This window comes from Ranitomeya imitator, chromosome 5 (genome assembly GCF_032444005.1).
Source record: "Ranitomeya imitator isolate aRanImi1 chromosome 5, aRanImi1.pri, whole genome shotgun sequence".
Classification (NCBI taxonomy): Eukaryota; Metazoa; Chordata; class Amphibia; order Anura; family Dendrobatidae; genus Ranitomeya; species Ranitomeya imitator.
The window spans coordinates 200,309,068-200,330,626 of NC_091286.1; the positions used below are offsets into that span (position 1 = coordinate 200,309,068).

General features: G+C 45.9%; 1 protein-coding gene across 1 annotated transcript in view; it reads left to right on the forward strand.

The window, feature by feature from the left end:
- LOC138681719 (protein unc-93 homolog A-like) overlaps window positions 1–910 on the forward strand; it is a 106,201-nt gene extending 105,291 nt beyond the window's left edge. Inside the window, exon 9 of the mRNA XM_069769504.1 lies at window positions 529–910. Coding sequence (XP_069625605.1) covers window positions 529–761 — 233 coding nt within the window. The 3' untranslated portion in view covers window positions 762–910. The remainder of the gene's footprint in view (window positions 1–528) is intronic.
- The last annotated feature ends 20,649 nt before the right edge of the window (window positions 911–21,559 follow it).

Sequence of the window (21,559 nt, forward strand, 5' to 3'; positions counted from 1 at the left end):
TGGTGAGACACACAAACACGCTATGTCCCCCCCCACCCACTGTATGCTACTCCCAATTATGTTATATGCCACACGTGCGAACACTATTTTTGCTATACATAATGTTACACACATATAGCACATAATATAGTAGAAGACACCCTCCATTCAGTCATAGTTTGGAAAGACTTCTGGCTTCTGGGTAAGTGGCTATATTGTAAGCTGTCAGGGGAAGATGGAGGCAATTTTGTCAAGAGCCAATTAGCAGTTTCATCAGGGTGTACACATGAAAGCGAAAAATGAAGAAAAAGGTATTTTAATGCTAGAAATACTACAAAATACTTTAACACACCCATTAACAGCCTTTTACTATGATGCTCATATGACTGAAGCATGCTTTAAATTAATGTTCTTATTTAGTGGAAATACAGCATAGTTTCAAAATAGTAAAGGAGGACAATTTGCTGGTAAACGGTGGCACACACTCGTGCTCATATTTTAATGGTTTTGTTGGTTCTCATGTTTCTTATTATTGGTTTTATTTTGCAGCATTATATGGTGTTTTGTTTGAAAAAAACAAGGAAGCAGCCTTTGCCAATTTCTCCCTCTGGGAATCCCTTGGATTTGCCATTGCCTTTGGATACAGTTCGTTTTTATGTGTGTACATTAAACTTTATATTTTGATGTGTTTTATTGTGGTGGGAATTTTGCTATATGGAGCTGTGGAATATATAGAATATAAAACTCCATGTGAATCAAGTGAAGAGGGACCCAAAGATTAACACCATATATATATTGTACACTGTAACCAAAATTTTATAACCTTGAATGACTTGAAAAATGTTTTCACTTCTAGTTTCCGATATGATTTATAGTATAAAATGTCAGTTTTCTAATAAACAGTTTTCTCCCACCTAGGGGAGGGTGCTGAGAGCTGTCTCTTTTATCTAACATGACACAATTATTAACAAAATGAATATATATTTTTGTATTTATTTATTTTACTCACTTATATAGCGCCAATAATTTCGCAGCGCTTTACATACATCATAAATTGCTGAATTGATGACCAAGAAATTATCACATTTATGGTATCAGAGTTGATTTAATCCCCTCCAGGCTGAACAATTTTGGATTTTTGAGCTGTCATTTTTTCTTCCCCTTTTTTTTTATAAATTTTATATTTCTTTTGATATGACCTTATGGTATCTTATTTTTGTATAGGACAAGTTGTAGTTTTGAATGCCACCATTCATTTTACTATTCAATTTATTGGAAAAAAAAAGGTGCTTTGAAATTGCCTAAAAATACAATTCAGCAATTTTAGGTTTTGTTTTCATGTCCTATGACATTCAATATGTGGTTAAAATAGCCTTGCTATAAGATTCTCCAGGTCATTATGTTCACGGCAATACCATATTTGTATAATTAATTTTTTTTATTTAAAAAAAACTTGTCACCATTTTTTTATCTTCTAAACTCTGGCCATCACCAAATGTGTAAATTGAGTTCCATCAATGGGGCACTGGACACCTACAAAAAAGTATTTTATTCATGTCCTAAATTACATTCAAATTGCTGTGTCCTGCTGGATGAGTGTCTCCAGACCATATTCAGGGCCTCCTTAGTCCCAGGAAACACCTCCTTTTCTTTCTTGACAAACATGGGTGATACTCTTCATCTTGCGCCTGCGCAGTAGAATCATTGACCTAAGCAGATTCACGTCGCTCTTCTCTACTGAAGGCAGAGCAAAGTCCTGAAGTGAGCTGCCTTCACTAGCATGTCATCAACTCTCTGATGAACTGCTGGATGCTCAGTAGGGAGAGCGAGGCGCGCCTGCATAGGTGTCTGATTCAACTGCGCAGGCTTTGAGCACTGTGTGGATGATGTAGGAGACATCATCCAATTCATCAAGAAAGAAGAGGTGGTGTTTGCCAGGGATGAGGAGGATGGCGTTGTGTGAGGGCTTGATTTTGAATGGCAAGTTCACGTTTTTATTGATACAATTTTGGAGTAGATACGACAGTTTGATTGCTTCTTATTGCATTTTTTTCCAGCATTATTGGCACTAAAGCCTGCACAATCCCAGTGTTTCATTTTTTCCTCTTTGCTATGGTTCTGATTGTAATCCTACAAGGCAAATGCCAGTAAAGTAATGTCTTAAGGCATTAAAAATTATTATGTAACAAAAAAGAATCTGTTTTCTACTCTTTTGTCTGGCATCTTTTCCATTCCAGTTTTTGCTGTGTTTCTGATTGATCTATCAAAATTTAAAATGAATTAACCAGACTTTTATGGATGCTGCAATCCCAAATATGTTTTTCATTTTCTTTTCTTTATTTTAAATGGGATTATTTTTTTCATATTTTAAAGAAGTTTTATTCTTTAGTCCCTATAGGGGACTTTCACCTGCAATCGTTCAGTCGCTCACATATGATACTCTGCAATACCACAGAATTTCAGTATATCGTGAAAAGGATGTTCCTCTATGAAGTCCAGTGAGAAGGCATAGAAGGATCAAAATGGCAGCGATGGGGACCTTCAGCAGGCTTCTCAGCTGCCATGATAACACATCGGTTTTCCACAATTGTGTGTTGGGGAGGCTGATACAAGTTGGTGAATGCACATACCAGCTTTAACTTTATTTAAATGCCATTATCAGAGATTGACAGCAGCATGTAAGTGGTAAAATTACAGCAATTGTTGCACAGTCCGGACGCTGTAGTTACAGGCATATGCCAGCTATGCATTACAGCTTTCATTTGCCTGGTACGGTGTGGGCTCTGCTCCTGAGCCTGCTCAATACCTGGGGACCCAACATAAGATGTACCATTATGTCTAATGTCCTGAATGGGTTTATACACTTTCATACTTATATGACTAGTCTTAGATATTCGTTTTAAAATTCTCACTAGTGTTTTTTAATTGTACACATTATATCTTGCTGTTATGTTTTATTTTGTGTCTCCAAATGGGAATGGTAAATGTCTATTGCTAGAATGTGTTGTGGCACAACAGTTGTGCTATGTATTTTTTAACAGAGATTCAGTTGATAAGGAGAGAGACAGAGCTGGCAACAATGATCGATTACAGAGACACAGTGTAGCTGGTAACTGCTGCATTTCAATTTCACATTTTCTTTTCATTATTCAAGCAGAAGTAAGCAAACAATATTGCCGAAAGAAAAGAAAATTTCTAAACTGAGTGTCTGCCAATGCCAGTCAAAGTGTGCTTATCAAAAACTACTGTCCTGAGTCCTTTCACACCCCAGACAAATTTGACATTCACACCACATCAATACTGTTGTTGTTGCTGTTTTTTGGGTATTCTTTATTTTGTCAATTTTTGGAAGGGGTGAATAATTCTGTAAGAAAAATAAAATAAAAAATAGTTGTAAAAAAATCCAGATATTTAACAGCTACTGTCATGTGGATGTCACACATGACAGTTTTGGTGTACACATATTGTATTATTGAAATGTTATATCTTTCCACACCACACTTATACTACAGCTTGTTATTTCTGCTGTTTCTTAGACGAGTACCTAGCATTTCTATTTCAGTCCATTTTTGGGAAGTGGGGAAATTGCAGTTGAAAACAGTTCATTCAAGTGTAGTATATAAAGTGTATAGTAAAAGGAAAGGTGGCAAATGAAATTTAAAATACCGTATATACTCGAGTATAAGCCGAGATTTTCAGCCCATTTTTTTGGGCTGAAAGTCCCCCTCTCGGCTTATACTCGAGTCATATACCCGGGTGTCAGCAGGTGAGGGGGAGCGGGGGCTGTGTAATTATACTTACCTGCTCCCAGCGCAGTCCCTGCAGTCCCTGTCTTCTCCGGCGCTGCAGATTCTTCCTGCACTGAGCGGTCACATGGCACCGCTCAATACAGAAATGAATAGGCAGCTCCACCCCCATAGGGGAGGAGCCGCATATTCATTGCTGTAAATGATCGGTGCCATGTGACCGCTCAATTACAGGAAGAAGCTGCAGCGCCGGAGAAGCCAGGGACTGCAGGGACCGCGCCGCAGCAGGTAAGGGGAGCGCAGCGCTATAATTACCTGCTCCTCGCTCCGGCTCCGTCTGCAGCGTCCTCTAGCAATGACGCTCAATTTAGAGGGCGCTGTGACGTAGTCAGTGCGCGCCCTCTGCTGAGCGTCAGTGCTGGAGACGGAGCCGCAGAGGAGCAGGTAATTATTGAAAGCGCCGGCGTCCTGAGAAGAGAGGTGAGTATGTGATTTTTTTTTTTTTTTTATGGCAGCACCAGCAGCATTCTAAGGAGCACCTATGGGGCCATAAAGGTGCAGAGCATATATGGGGCACAGCATTATAAGGAGCACCTATGGGGCCATAAAGGTGCAGAGCATATATGGGGCACAGCATTATAAGGAGCACCTATGGGGCCATAAAGGTGCAGAGCATATAAGGGGCACAGCATTATAAGGAGCATCTATGGGGCCATAAAGGTGCAGAGCATATAAGGGGCACAGCATTATAAGGAGCACCTATGGGGCCATAAAGGTGCAGAGCATAAATGGGGCACAGCATTATAAGGAGCATCTATGGGGCCATAAAGGTGCAGAGCATATAAGGGGCACAGCATTATAAGGAGCATCTATGGGGCCATAAAGGTGCAGAGCATATAAGGGGCACAGCATTATAAGGAGCATCTATGGGGCCATAAAGGTGCAGAGCATATATGGGGCACAGCATTATAAGGAGCACCTATGGGGCCATAAAGGTGCAGAGCATATAAGGGGCACAGCATTATAAGGAGCACCTATGGGGCCATAAAGGTGCAGAGCATATAAGGGGCACAGCATTATAAGGAGCACCTATGGGGCCATAAAGGTGCAGAGCATAAATGGGGCACAGCATTATAAGGAGCACCTATGGGGCCATAAAGGTGCAGAGCATATATGGGGCACAGCATTATAAGGAGCACCTATGGGGCCATAATCAAAGGTGCAGAGCATATATGGCACAGCATTATAAGGAGCATCTATGGGGCCATAATCAACGGTGCAGAGCATATATGGGGCACAGCATTATAAGGAGCACCTATGGGGCCATAAAGGTGCAGAGCATATATGGGGCACAGCATTATAAGGAGCACCTATGGGGCCATAAAGGTGCAGAGCATATATGGGGCACAGCATTATAAGGAGCACCTATGGGGCCATAAAGGTGCAGAGCATATATATGGCACAGCATTATAAGGAGCATCTATGGGGCCATAATCAACGGTGCAGAGCATTCTATATAGCACAGTTGTATATGGAGCATCTATGGGGCAATAATGAACGGTATGGAGCATCTATTTTTATTTTTGAAATTCACCGGTAAATGCTGCATTTTCTACCCTAGGCTTATACTCGAGTCAATAAGTTTTCCCAGTTTTTTGCGGCAAAATTAGGGGGGTCGGCTTATACTCGGGTCGGCTTATACTCGAGTATATACGGTAAAAGAAAACCCCATACCATGGCATCTGGCAATACGAATGTAGAGACTGCAAGCAGCAGCACTAACATATTGACTGAGATGAACAGCATGTATTTGGACTCAATAAGTTGCGGAGATAAAGCACATGATTAAAATTGTCTTGTTGTGTTGGAGGTTTCTGGGGGTAGATTTGCTTATTCTGCAGTCAGCACAGAAAGGCTATGTGCACATGTTGCTTATTTGGCTGCAGATCTGCAGCGGATTTGCCTCTGCAGATTCGCAGCAGTTTTCCATCAGGTTTACAGTACCATATAAACCTATGGAAAACCAAATCCGCAGTGCCCATGCTGCAGAAAAAACGCGTCGAAACGCAGCGGTTTATTTTCCGCAGCATTTCAATTCTTTGTGCGGATTCTACAGCGTTTTACATCTGCTCCTCAATAGGAAGCTGTAGGTGTAAAAACACAGGTAAAATCTGCACAAAAAAATCCACGGTAAATCCGCGGGTAAACCGCCGGTAAAACGTGAAGCGTCATCACCTACTCAAGTGGAAAAAGCAAGCAATTATATGGGAAAGACTCAACTGTCCCCCTACCCTTTTTCCTTGAGCTGATATCGTTAGTAGCCACAACTCAAGTTGTACCTGGTTGATGTAATCATCATCTTCTACTTATTATAAAGTAACTACTAATCTTCCATCCCTGTTGCATTGTCAGAAATTGATACCAGACTCTTGGCCAAGAATCAATTGTACACTCTCAACCCAACTCAACTTTAACCTATTCAAGATTCTGGTGGTGCAGATACTGTTGTTCCTCTTAGTACAATCCATTGCCTTTCACAAAATGGTATTGTGCACTCAGCCTTGCTAAAAGATATTCAGCCAACAATATTTCTTTCAGAAAGGGGTGGTTATTCTGTGATCTCATATGCAGGGAAACAAGATCTACTTACTAGGATTGACATTGATCTTGAAAGTGTACAGCACAGCTGACACAACTATGCATCACCACAACCAGAACATGTGGTCAAGCCTCCAGAGTTGAGGTGCAACGTCTGGTTACAAAGCTAGGTGGCATTTATCCACCTCCTCCTACATTACCTCTGCATAATTTCAATAAACATTAGCCTATCCCTAACAGTAAAAGGTCACGCATTGCATCCACTCCCCACTTTTATTCTTTCCATGTTAGCCTAAACATCACCCAGCTGCTTTACAGCTAATGAGCACGGGCAACAAAAGCCATACAGTGGACGCTGGAGGGTACCCCTCTCAAATTCAACTCGGCATTGTTGTAATTGAAAATCCCTAGAACAATGTGGATGCATTTCATTTGGGCAAGGCATCCCATGCTCTATGCAAGGTACATGTTCTAAATTTGAATTTTTTAAAGAAAAGATGTGGTGGACATTTTAACTGTTCTTTCATGACGAAACACCCACTACAGGCCAATTAGTTTGCTACCTAATTTCCATTGTTACGATGTTCAACTGTGCCCATTCCAGTGCTGCCGCTGCAACAAATAGCCAAGGCAACAACAATTATAGAATAGGGCTCATATGCCCACTTGCGATGAAATCGGACAAATTCAATCCGATAAAAAATCGGATTTAATTCGGACCAATGTTAATCTATGATTGTATGCTCATCTGCATTTTTTTCCAGCTCGGATTGGATCATGATCGGACTGGAAAAAAATCCCAGCATGCAAATATATGCACTGCTCAAAAAAATAAAAAGAACACTTAAACAACAGAATATAACTCCAAGTAAATCAAACTTCTGTGAAATCAAACTGTCCACTTAGGAAGCAACACTGTTTGACAATCAATTTCACATGCTGTTGTGCAAATGGAATAGACAACAGATGGAAATTATTGGCAATTATCAAGACACTCATTAAAGGACTGGTTCTGCAGGTGGGGACCACAGACCAAATCTCAGTACCAATGCTTTCTGGCTGATATTTTTGGTCACTTTTGAATGTTGGTTGTGCTTTCATACTCGTGGTAGCATGATACAGACTCTACAACCCACACAAGTGGCTCATGTAGTGCAACTCATCCAGGATGGCACATCAATGCGAGCTGTGGCAAGAAGGTTTGCTCTGTCTGTCAGCATAGTGTCCAGAGGCTGGAGGCACTACCAGAAGACAGGCCAGTACACCAAGAGATGTGGAGGGGGCCGTAGGAGGGCAACAACGCAGCAGCAGGACCGCTAACTCAGCCTTTGTGCAAGGAGGAACAGGAGGAGCACTGCCAGAGCCCTGCAAAATGACCTCCAGCAGGCCACAAATGTGCATGTATCTGCACAAAGTTAGAAACCGACTCCATGAGGTTGGTCTGAGTGTCCGACGTCCACAGATGGGGGTTGTACTCACAGCCTAACACCGTGTAGGATGATTGGCATTTGCCACAGAACACTAGGATTGACAAATTCGCCACTGGCTCCCTGTGCTCTTCACAGGTGAAAGCAGGTTCACACTGAGCACCTGTGTCAGACATGACAGAGTCTGGAGATGCCGTGGAGAGTGATCTGCTGCCTACATCATCCTTCAGCATGACCAGTTTGGCAGTGGGTCAGTAATGGTGTGGGGTAGTATTTTGTTGGAGGGCCGCACAGCTCTCCATGTGCTCGCCAGAGGTAGCCTGACTGCCATTAGGTACCGAGATGAGATCCTCAGACCCCTTGTGAGACCATATGCTGGTTTGGTTGACCCTGGGTTCCTCCTAATGCAGGACAATGCCAGACCTCATGTGGCTGAATTGTGTCAACAGTTCCAGCAAGATGAAGGCATTGAAGCTATGGACTGGCCTGCCCATTCCCCAGACCTGAATCTGATTGAACACGTCTGGGACATCATGTCTTGCACTATCCACTAACGTCACATTGCACCACAGACTGTCCGGGAATTGGCGGATGCTTTAGTCCAGGTCTGGGAGGAGATCCCTCAGGAGACCATCCGCTGCGTCATCAGGAGCATGCCCAGGCGTTGTAGGGATATCATACAGGCATATGGTGGCCACACACACTACTGAGCATCATTTCCTCGTCTTGAGGCATTTCCACTGAAGTTGGATCAGCCTGTAACTTCATTTTCAACTTTGATTTTGAGCATCATTCCAACTCCAGACCTCCGTGGGATATTAGTTGTGATTTACGGTGATCATTTTTAGGTTTTATTATTCTTAACACATTCCACTATTTAATGAATAAAGATTTAGGGTATGTGTTCACATTCAGGAAACGCTGCGTGTTTGATGCAGTGTAGAGCCGCAGCGTCAAACATGCAGTGTCCAGATGTTGCAGCATAGTGAAGGGGATTTCATGAAATCCCATCTCCACTATGCGGTAAAACACGCAGACCCGCATTAACGGACATGCGGCGCGTCTTTTCAGAACGCAGCATATCTGATTACAGTGCGGCGCCGTAAATTTCCCTTAGATAATCATTAGATGCGGTTTTAGTGAAATGCGTAGTAACTGCGTTAATGCAGCTTACTACGCATATCACATGCCGGCTTACCTGTCCCGCCGCCGGAAGCCACGTGTCCACTGCAGTTCTCGCGGGAAGATAAGTTCTCTCTTTAACTTGGCTTACCGCGAGAACTGCCATGCACGTGACCGGGGGTTATCTCCGGTCACAGTAGGCTGGTTCTCACGGTCAGCTGACCATGAGTACTAGATTGTAGGTGATCGCTGGAGAGTTATCAGACATCCAGAGATGTCAGACATCCAGATATAGCAGAGCTGGACTCGTCGGGGGACACTCATTATGGGATATCTGCAGACAGGGAGTATGAATTTGGTTTGCTTGGCTTTGCTTCTTTGCAGAATGAGGGTCTTCAAGAGGATTGAGCGTACAATAAAGATATGGTCAAAAAATGTGTGTAATCATTTCATTAAAATACTTTTTTCTAGTGTCTGTGTTTTATTTATGCAGCGCCCCAGAGTCCTGGTCGTTGCAGTAATGTCGCTCTGCCACTAAGTGGAGTGATGTTATGTCTGATTGCACTAAAGGAGTTCACCTGACCAGGTATCACAAGCACACATTACACTTCACACTCTGGCCACTAGGGGGAGCAAAAGGCACTATTTATTAGGCCACTCCTCACACTGGTAAAACTAGGGGTCGGATAGGAAGTTAGAGGAGAACGCAGCCTGGGAGAGTACAGGGAGGACCTGTCAGGGGTGGGTTCCTGACAGGGGCTTAGCAGAAAGAGGAGAAAGTGACGGAGCCGCGCCTGCACTACCTTGCGGCGGTATCCTAAGAAAGGACACGAAGAGAAGGATATTGTGGAAAAGTGAGCAACGAGATCAAAGCACAAAGGAGAGCCAGTAGGAGTCGTGCCCCGAGAACGGCAACATCCTACTGAGGCGCGTAGCCAGTGACCGGAACACCGAGGAAGTAACTGACTCCAAGCATTACTTCAAATACCGCAGGACAGTTGATTATAGGTTGGCTGTCTACCATACATCACCTAAGAAGACATAGGGGGGCAAGCGTTGAGAGGGGCATCTCTAGGGTCCCAGAATAGCTCCGAGCCTTCCCGTCAAACGGGTGCGTCCTATCCAGATAAACTTGCGGGACGGAGGGAGAGAGAGAGAAAGAACGAACACGAGAGTTGTGAGGACTATCCCGAATGCTCAGCAGGGAAGAACTACAACACACAGGCGCTAGTGGTCGGCACTGATTTCCACCTGCAAAGGGAACTCTGGCTGTGCCTTCGGACCGGCCGGTCTCAGACAGCCCAGTTAGCAGTGCTCTGGATTGAGGATCCCGAAGTCTTCAGTAAAAGGTAAAGAGACTGCAACCCTGTGTCCTCGTTATTAACTGCGCCTCACACCATCACCACCTACACTACTGGGAAGCCCTGGGGATATACTTCACCTGTGGGAAGGTATACCATCTAGCTGCCATCACATCACCCCAGTGGAGCCCAAGCAGCGTCGGTCACCCTGACCGAATACCACAGGTGGTGTCACGAAACCTTAGCCGACTTTCATCACCCCCTTTCATTGGACACCCCGTAGCAGGGTCACGCACCGGGTCCAGCCACCGTGACAGCCCTAGAACTGAGACAGAGAGGACCGGTACCGAGTAACCCGCGGCCCTGCATCTGGGGGCACTCCATTTACACTTTACTAGGATTAATAATACATAGGCGTCTTATTGATGCCTCGCCATTATTAAACAAGCTTAATGTCACCAAAGGTGTCATTAACCCCTTATTACCCCATATTCCACTGCTACTCGGGAGTGGGAAGAGAGAGGTTAAGCGCCAGAATTGGCACATCTTACCAATGCGCCATTTCTGGGGCGGCTGGGGGCTGGTATTTGTAGCCGGGGGGCCAATATCCATTTTCCCTCTCTAGGCTTTAAATATTAGCCCGCAGCTGTCTGAGTAGCCTTTCTGGCTATAAATTATAGGGGAACCCCACATCATTTTTTTTTGGGGGGGGGGTTTGCAGGCTGATATTCATAGCCTGGGAAGCTCCATGGGTATTAACCCCCTCACAGGCTACAAATATCAGTCCCCCAGTTGCTGGCTTTCCCTCTCTGGGGCAGAAAATTGCACGGGAGCCCATGCCAATTTTTTTTTAAATTAAACATATTGCATTTAAGGCCAGGGTAAATACCTGATACTGCCGTTGGGCACTCAGGACCGGAGCGTTCAGCTGCATAGAAATACGTACAGCCGCACAATCCGGGCCCGTGTGCCTGTGGCAGTGCCGGGTATTGAAGCGAGAGACTTGTGTGGGTTTCTCGCAAGTGTGACCCCGGCCTAACGCAGATTTCATGGGTGTATGTGTCTTTATTTAAGGCAGGGATCACACATGCGAGAAACGTGGACGAGTCTCGCATCTTAATACCCAGCACTGGCGCCAGCACTCGGGACCGGAGCGTGCTGCTGAATAGAAATACATGAAGAGAGAGACTTGGAAGCAGCACACCGTTTGTAGTGAAAAAGTGCTTATTTAATCAGCCCAGAAAGCGATGTTTCGGTCCCAACAGGAACCTTTCTCAAGCAGTGAACATATGAAAGTGCCAGGTATATAAAAAGTATACATGATTATAATCATTTGCATTAATCATCATTGTAAGAGCATGTATTTACATTATAATTGACATGCATAAAGTGCAGGCAGTGATACAGGAATTATTCATCATCACATAAAGTGCAGTGCATAGATATAAATAAAGAAGGCATTGAAGAATATGCATTTAGAGACAACAATTGGTAATGATAAAATAGGTGTATAGCCTTGTTAATCACATCCATGACTTGTCCCAAAGGAACGAAACCTCAGTGCTACTAAGTCACAGCGCTTTTTAAAGAAAAAATATATACCCATATAAACAAAAAAATAAATGTACGAGGTGTTATAGCATGATTATAATTCAGTTTTCATCTTGTGTTAATATAAAACACCAAAGTCATAAATCTATCATTATCAAGCATGTTACAAAGGAACGAAACCTCAGCACTTCAATATATGCATATAATGACTGATAAGCTACAACATCTTTGTTTATAAACAGAAAAACTTAATGTACAGCACTAGTGTTGAGCATTCCGATTCCGCAAGTATCGGGTATCGGCCGATATTCGCGGTATCGGAATTCCGATACCGGGTTCCGATACTTTCAGTGTATCGGAAACCGGAATCGGAAATTCCCATCATGCAAACTCCCGGATTTTTATGAATCAGCCAATGAGGAATGATATGAAGTGAGGGCACATCCTGTTCTGCATGGTGGGCATGTAACTACTGGCATGGCTGTGATTGGCTGCTGAAATGATGTCACAACGCCCTTTAAAAGTTGCCGCCGCCATTTTGCGCTCACTCTGCTGTGAATTCAGTTAGGGACAGGACGCTGTGTTCTGACCGAGGGCCAGTTTAGAGATAGCGATTTGCTTCATTGTGCTTAACCCAGGTTAAAGGGAACCTGTCACCCCGAAAATCGCGGGTGAGGTAAGCCCACCGGCATCAGGGGCTTATCTGCAGCATTCTGTAATGCTGTAGATAAGCCCCCGATGTTACCTGAAAAAGGAGAAAAAGACGTTAGTTTATACTTACCCAGGGGCGGTCCCGCTGCTGGTCAGGTCGGATGGGCGTCTCCGGTCCGCTGCGGCGCCTATCTTCTTTCCATGACGTCCTCTTCTGATCTTCAGCCACGGCTCCGGTGCAGGCGTACTTTGCTCTGCCCTCTTGAGGGCAGAGTATAGTACTGCAGTGCGCAGGCGCCGGAAAGGTCAGAGGCCCGGCGTCTGCGCACTGCAGTACTTTGTCTGCCCTCAACAGGGCAGAGCAAAGTACGCCTGCGCCGGAGCCGTGGCTGAAGATCAGAAGAGGACGTCATGGAAAGAAGATAGGAGGCACCGCAGCGGACCGGAGACGCCCATCCGACCTAACCAGCAGCGGGACCGCCCCTGGGTGAGTATAATATAACGTCTTTTTCTCCTTTTTTAGGTAACATCGGGGGCTTATCTACAGCATTACAGAATGCTGTAGATAAGCCCCTGATGCCGGTGGGCTTACCTCACCCGCGATTTTCGGGGTGACAGGTGCCCTTTAATTTAGCAACCGCTGTGTGTTCACCTTGCTTTTGCCTTGCAGCGCTGTTCACAGCTGTCTGCAATGTCTGTGTGTGTGAGTGCAGCTCACTCTGCTGTCTGTCCATAGCCATAGCTGCTTGTGGTCAGCTCAGGGTGCTTCACTGCCTCATACTGCTTAATCCTTTTTTTTTTTTTGGCAATTAGTGCAGCCTGCTGCACATTATTTCACATATATCCTATATTAGTGGCTTTCCATCTGTATCCTGCTAGTTTGTGGAAAATCACTATATAGGATTAGATAGAGGAGCTTTGTTTGGCCTTGCAGCGTCGTTCGCGGCTGTCTGCACGGTCTGTGTAGGTGCAGCTCACTCTGCTGTCTGTCCATAGCCATAGCCGGTTGTGTTCAGCTCAGAGTGCGTCACTGCCTCATACTGCTAAATCCATAGTCCTTTTTTTGCAATTAGTGCAGCCTGCTGCACATTTTTTCAAATATATCCTATATTAGTGGCTTTCCATCTGTATCCTGCTAGATTGTGGAACATCACTATATAGGATTAGATAGAGGAGCTTTGTTTGGCCTTGCAGTGCCGTTCGCGGCAGTCTGCACGGTCTGTGTGCGAGTACTGCACTCACTCTGTAGTGTCTGTTCTACAAAACAAACCCAAAGTTCACCAAACACTCAACTTTACTGTTGTGTAGGCCACATAAGCGCATAATAAAGTCTAGTCCACACTCCCGAAAATAAGCGTTTCTTATACCTGTTAGCAGCTGTTCAGGAATAAGCACACTAAGACGTTAGTACTTTTCTGCCTATCTTTATCAGTCAACCAAGATGAAGAAGGCAGGGAGTAAGGCACGTGGGCGTCGGCGTGGAGCAGGGAGAGGACGTGGGGATTGTGCGCCAGCTGCGGGCACCGGTGACTCACCATCCCCCAGTTTCAGCAGGGAGCAGACCTTTATGTGCAGCTTTGTCGGAGCTCGCCGTACCCCGCTGCTGCGGGACGAACAAATTGAAGCCGTTGTCGGATGGGTGGCAGCTAATGCATCAACTTCAATTAATGCCACATCCTCTCAGGCACAGAGCACTGAAGAGCAACCATCTGTCTCTTCACCACCTGCCAAATTGCCCAGGCAGTCAGAGAGCTCAGGACAGGAGCCATCTTCTACTTCTGTTCTCTGAATCTCTTGGCTTGGAAACAGGGGGCCAGCCAAGCAGCATTCGAGAATCAGAAGAAGAGGCTGTATGCAGTGATGCGCAACAGCTTTGTCTCTCTGAATCAGAAGAGGCGGGTGGGACAGTGCCTCCGGTTACCACTTCTCAGTACGCATCAGATGAGGAGACCCAGGTGCCAGTTTCCGGTGCATACTGTGCTGCCGAGAATACCCAGGAGAAGCAGTTGGTGGCAGAGAGTAGCGTAGATGATGAGGTCCTCGACCCATCATGGCGTGAGGACCAGGAAGGTGGTGGGAGCAGCTCTGAGGAAGAGATTCCCCGAACAGCTGGGAGAGGGAGGGGGAAGACTGCGGCGCCTGGAGCCTCCACTTCAGCACCCATTAGGAGCATGCCTCTTCCAAAATCCAAAGTGGGTGCTCCCAAGACTTGCACTGCCTGGTCCTTTTTTGACACAGTTGCAGATGACATTTGCTTTTTTAAATGCAAGCTGTGTAGTCAGAAAATCAAAAGAGGTAAAAATGTCAGCAACCTCAATACCTCAAACATGTGGAAACATGCTGAACAAGCACATGGTGGAGTTACAAAAACACACTGAAGACCTAGGCCAACGTCCAGCGGCACCTACCACCTCTTCAGCTCATGTTGTTGCCTCTTCCTCCAGCACACACACTGCTGGTTCAGCATCCTCACAGGATCGCCATGGAAGAACCTCTGGCACTGTTGTCCAGAGACCCAGTGTAATTCCACCCACAGCTCCACGTTCCCAGTCATCCTCACACTCCCTGCCCAGTCTACAGCCATCAGTAGCACAGATATGGGAGAAAAGGCGGCCATTCTCGGCAAACCACCCACGAGCACTGGCTCTGAATGCAGGCATTGCCAAACTTCTGTCACTGGAAATGCTCTCATTCAGGCTGGTGGAGACTGACAGCTTCCATAACTTGATGGCATTGGCAGTCCCACAATACAATGTGCCCAGCCGCTTTTATTTCAGTAGGCAAGCCGTCCCTGCCCTGCAAAAGCATGTGGAGGCAAACATCAAACATGCGCTACTAAACACCGTTAGTAGCAAGGTCAGGGACGATACCTTTCCCTCACTGCCCATTGGGTCAATGTTGTGGAGCCGGGTACAGACATGGCGAGTGGCGCTGTACGTGTACTGTCAACACCAAGGATTGCAGGAGTCCAGTCTGTGCACATTGACTCCTCCTCATACTCCAGTTCCTCAGAATCATTGCTGCAGGAGCCGTCACGGTCTACCTCCACCTTGACCCGTGAACGCTTACCTGTTACAACCGATATGAGCACAGCTGTGGCCAAACGTCAAAAGGCCGTACTTAAATTAATTTCTTTGGGGAATCAAAGCCACACAGCGCAGGAGCTCTGGAATGCCATCAATTCTGAGAGCGACAAGTGGTTTGCGCCAGCGAATCTCAAGACAGGCATGGTAGTGTGTGACAATGGCCGAAATCTGGTGGCAGCTTTAGCCCTTGGCAACCTCACTCACATCCCATGCGTGGCACATGTGCTCAATTTGGTTGTGCAGAGTTTTCTGAGGGACTATCCGGATCTTGATGCACTGCTGCACAAGGTCCACCTTGAGTGTGCTCACTTGCAGCGTTCCAGCATGGCCAGATCGCGCATTGCAACTCTGCAGCGCCGATTCCGTCTTCCGGAACATCGCATCATATGTGACCTCCCCACCAGGTGGAATTCCACGTTACATATGTTGGAGCGGTTGTGTGAGCAGCAGCCAGCAGTAATGGAGTACCAGCTGCATCAGGCGCAAAGAAGTCGCAGTACGCACCGTTCTGACTTCACAACCACTCAGTGGGCCATTATGAAGGACATCTGCCAGGTTTTGCGGGCCTTTGATGAATCCACACGGATGGCTAGTGCAGATGATGCACTAGTCAGCGTGACTGTCCACCTTATCTGCTTGCTTGAAAGAACCCTGCAAGCGCTAAGGGATGAGGTGGTGGAAGAGGATGAGGAGTCAGAAATGCCATCGGCTTCTGGACAGTCTGCTGTTATGATAAGGTAATTCAGTACCACAATGGACATAGAGGTCAGAGCACATACAGTGACCTGACAATAACCCAAAAACTTAGAACGAGCTCTGAGACGTGGGAACTCTGCTGACCGCAATCCCTAATCCTCTCCAACCACACTAGAGGCAGCCGTGGATTGCGCCTAACGCTCCCTATGCAACTCGGCACAGCCTGAGAAACTAGCTAGCCTGAAGATAGAAAATAAGCCTACCTTGCCTCAGAGAAATACCCCAAAGGAAAAGGCAGCCCCCACATATAATGACTGTGAGTTAAGATGAAAAGACAAACGTAGAGATGAAATAGATTTAGCAAAGTGAGGCCCGACTTTCTGAACAGAGCGAGGATAGGAAAGGTAACTTTGCGGTCAACAAAAAACCCTACAAAAACCATGCAAAGGGGGCAAAAAGACCCTCCGTACTGAACTAACGGCACGGAGGTACACCCTCTGCGTCCCAGAGCTTCCAGCAAGCAGGAAAAAACAAATAGACAAGCTGGACAGAAAAAAGCAGCAAACAAAATAGCAAAGCGGAACTTAGCTATGCAGAGCAGCAGGCCACAGGAACGATCCAGGAGGAAACAGGTCCAATACTAGAACATTGACTGGAGGCCAGGATCAAAGCACTAGGTGGAGTTAAATAGAGCAGCACCTAATGACTTCACCACATCACCTGAGGAAGGAAACTCAGAAGCCGCAGTACCACTTTCCTCCACCAACGGAAGCTCACAGAGAGAATCAGCCGAAGTACCACTTGTGACCACAGGAGGGAGCTCTGCCACAGAATTCACAACAGTACCCCCCCTTGAGGAGGGGTCACCGAACCCTCACCAGAGCCCCCAGGACGACCAGGATGAACCATATGAAAGGCACGAACAAGATCGGGAGCATGGACATCAGAGGCAAAGACCCAGGAATTATCTTCCTGAGCATAACCCTTCCACTTAACCAGATACTGGAGTTTCCGTCTTGAAACACGAGAATCCAAAATCTTCTCCACAATATACTCCAACTCCCCCTCCACCAAAACGGGGGCAGGAGGATCAACAGATGGAACCATAGGTGCCACGTATCTCCGCAACAATGACCTATGGAATACGTTATGTATGGAAAAAGAATCTGGAAGGGTCAGACGAAAAGACACAGGATTAAGAACCTCAGAAATCCTATACGGACCAATGAAACAAGGTTTAAACTTAGGAGAGGAAACCTTCATAGGAATATGACGAGAAGATAACCAAACCAAATCCCCAACACGAAGTCGGGGACCCACACAGCGTCTGCGATTAGCGAAACGTTGAGCCTTCTCCTGGGACAAGGTCAAATTGTCCACTACATGAGTCCAAATCTGCTGCAACCTGTCCACCACAGTATCCACACCAGGACAGTCCGAAGACTCAACCTGCCCTGAAGAGAAACGAGGATGGAACCCAGAGTTGCAGAAGAACGGCGAAACCAAGGTAGCCTAGCTGGCCCGATTATTAAGGGCGAACTCAGCCAAAGGCAAAAAGGACACCCAGTCATCCTGATCAGCAGAAGCAAAGCATCTCAGATATGTTTCCAAGGTCTGATTGGTTCGTTCGGTCTGGCCATTAGTCTGAGGATGGAAAGCCGAGGAAAAAGACAAGTCAATGCCCATCCTACCACAAAAGGCTCGCCAAAACCTCGAAACAAACTGGGAACCTCTGTCAGAAATGATATTCTCTGGAATGCCATGTAAACGAACCACATGCTGGAAGAACAATGGCACCAAATCAGAGGAGGAAGGTAATTTAGACAAGTGTACCAAATGAACCTTCTTAGAGAAGTGATCACAGACCACCCAAATGACTGACATCTTTTGAGAGACGGGAAGATCTGAAATAAAATCCATAGAGATATGTGTCCAAGGCCTCTTCGGGACAGGCAAGGGCAAAAGCAACCCACTGGCACGAGAACAGCAGGGCTTAGCCCGAGCACAAATCCCACAGGACTGCACAAAAGTACGCACATCCCGCGACAGAGATGGCCACCAAAAGGATCTAGCCACTAACTCTCTGGTACCAAAGATTCCAGGATGACCAGCCAACACCGAACAATGAACCTCAGAGATAACTTTATTCGTCCACCTATCAGGGACAAACAGTTTCTCCGCTGGGCAACGATCAGGTTTATTAGCCTGAAATTTTTGCAGCACCCGCCGCAAATCAGGGGAGATGGCAGACACAATTACTCCCTCTTTGAGGATACCCGCCGGCTCAGATAAACCCGGAGAGTCGGGCACAAAACTCCTAGACAGAGCATCCGCCTTCACATTTTTAGAGCCCGGAAGGTACGAAATCACAAAGTCAAAACGGGCAAAAAACAGCGACCAACGAGCCTGTCTAGGATTCAACCGCTTGGCAGACTCGAGATCAGTCAAGTTCTTATGATCAGTCAAGACCACCACGCAATGCTTAGCTCCTTCAAGCCAATGACGCCACTCCTCGAATGCCCACTTCATGGCCAGCAACTCTCGATTGCCCACATCATAATTTCGCTCAGCAGGCGAAAACTTCCTGGAAAAGAAGGCGCATGGTTTCATCACCGAGCAATCAGAACTTCTCCGCGTCAAAACAGCCCCTGCTCCAATCTCAGAAGCATCAACCTCGACCTGGAACGGAAGCGAAACATCTGGTTGACACAACACAGGGGCAGAAGAAAAACGACGCTTCAACTCTTGAAAAGCTTCCACAGCAGCAGAAGACCAATTGACCAAATCAGCACCCTTCTTGGTCAAATCGGTCAATGGTTTAGCAATACTAGAAAAATTGCAGATGAAGCGACGATAAAAATTAGCAAAGCCCAGGAACTTTTGCAGACTTTTCAGAGATGTCGGCTGAGTCCAATCATGGATGGCTTGGACCTTAACAGGGTCCATCTCGATAGTAGAAGGGGAAAAGATGAACCCCAAAAATGAAACCTTCTGAACACCAAAGAGACACTTTGATCCCTTCACAAACAAAGAATTAGCACGCAGGACCTGAAACACCGTTCTGACCTGCTTCACATGAGACTCCCAATCATCCGAGAAGATCAAAATGTCATCCAAGTACACAATCAGGAATTTATCCAGGTACTCTCGGAAGATGTCATGCATAAAGGACTGAAACACTGATGGAGCATTGGCAAGTCCGAATGGCATTACTAGATACTCAAAATGGCCCTCGGGCGTATTAAATGCAGTTTTCCATTCATCGCCTCGCTTAATACGCACAAGATTATACGCACCACGAAGATCTATCTTGGTGAACCAACTAGCCCCCTTAATCCGAGCAAACAAATCAGATAACAATGGCAAGGGGTACTGAAATTTAACCGTGATCTTATTTAGAAGGCGGTAATCTATACAAGGTCTCAGTGAACCATCCTTCTTGGCTACAAAAAAGAACCCTGCTCCTAATGGCGACAATGACAGGCGAATATACCCCTTCTCCAAGGACTCCTTCACATAACTCCGCATAGCGGCGTGCTCATGCACAGATAAATTAAACAGTCAACCTTTTGGGAATTTACTACCAGGAATCAAATCGATAGCACAATCACAATCCCTATGCGGAGGTAGGGTATCGGACTTGGGCTCATCAAATACATCCCGGTAATCAGACAAGAACTCTGGAACCTCAGAAGGGGTGGATGACGAAATAGTCAGAAATGGGACATCACCATGTACCCCCTGACAACCCCAGCTGGACACAGACATGGATTTCCAATCCAATACTGGATTATGGACTTGTAGCCATGGCAACCCCAACACGACCACATCATGCAGATTATGCAACACCAGAAAGCGAATAACCTCCTGATGTGCAGGAGCCATGCACATGGTCAGCTGGGTCCAGTACTGAGGCTTATTCTTGGCCAAAGGCGTAGCATCAATTCCTCTCAATGGAATAGGACACTGCAAGGGCTCCAAGAAAAACCCACAACGCCTAGCATACTCCAAGTCCATCAAATTCAGGGCAGCGCCTGAATCCACAAATGCCATGACAGAATACGATGACAAAGAGCAGATCAAGGTAACGGACAGAAGAAATTTTGACTGTACCATACCAATGGTGGCAGACCTAGCGAACCGCTTAGTGCGCTTAGGACAATCAGAGATAGCATGAGTGGAATCACCACAGTAGAAACACAGCCCATTCAGACGTCTGTGTTCTTGCCGTTCAACTCTGGTCAAAGTCCTACCGCACTGCATAGGCCCAGGTTTAAGCTCAGGTAATACCGCCAAATGGTGCACAGATCTACGCTCACGCAAGCGTCGACCGATCTGAATGGCCAAAGACATAGACTCATTCAGACCAGCAGGCATAGGAAATCCCACCATGACATCCTTAAGGGCTTCAGAGAGACCTTTTCTGAAAATAGCTGCGAGCGCACCTTCATTCCATTGAGTGAGTACGGACCACTTTCTAAATTTCTGACAATATACCTCTATCTCATCCTGACCCTGACACAGAGCCAGGAAATTTTTCTCTGCCTAATCCACTGAATTAGGTTCATCGTACAGCAATCCGAGCGCCAGGAAAAACGCATCGATATTACTTAATGCAGGATCTCCTGACGCAAGAGAAAATGCCCAGTCCTGACGGTCGCCACGTAAAAAAGAAATAATGATCCTAACTTGTTGAACTGGGTCACCAGAGGAGCGAGGTTTCAAAGCCAGAAATAGTATACAATTATTTTTGAAACTCAGAAATTTAGTTCTATCTCCAAAAAAAATCAGGAATAGGAATTCTCGGTTCTAACATAGAATTCTGAACCACAAAGTCTTGAATATTTTGTACTCTTGCCGTGAGCTGATCCACACATGAAGACAGACCTTTAATGTCCATCGCTACACCTGTGTCCTGAACCACCCAAATGTCTAGGGGAAAAAAAAGGCAAAACACAGTGCAGAGAAAAAAAAATGGTCTCAGAACTTTTTTCCCTCTATTGAGAATCATTAGTACTTTGGGCCTCCAGTACTGTTATGATAAGGTAATTCAGTACCACAATGGACATAGAGGTCAGAGCACATACAGTTGCATGTAAAGAAGCTGCGGAGACACCATCACGTGTTTCTCGACGCAAGCAGTGAATAGCCAGGCCTTTCCCCGGGAAGGAACAACCACGGGAATGGCAGCATCCTATGAAGGAAAGCCACCTATGCCAAGCATGGTATCCATCCACAGACAGCTGTTTCGGGGTTTTTGCCCCTCATCAGTGTGGAGTAGGAATCTGGCTATTAGGAGCAGCGCCTAGTAAAAAGGCTATAAAGGCACAGATGATTGGCCTCGGGGAGACCAAAACATCCAACACCGCGGAGACACCATCACGTGTTTCTCAACGCAGTGA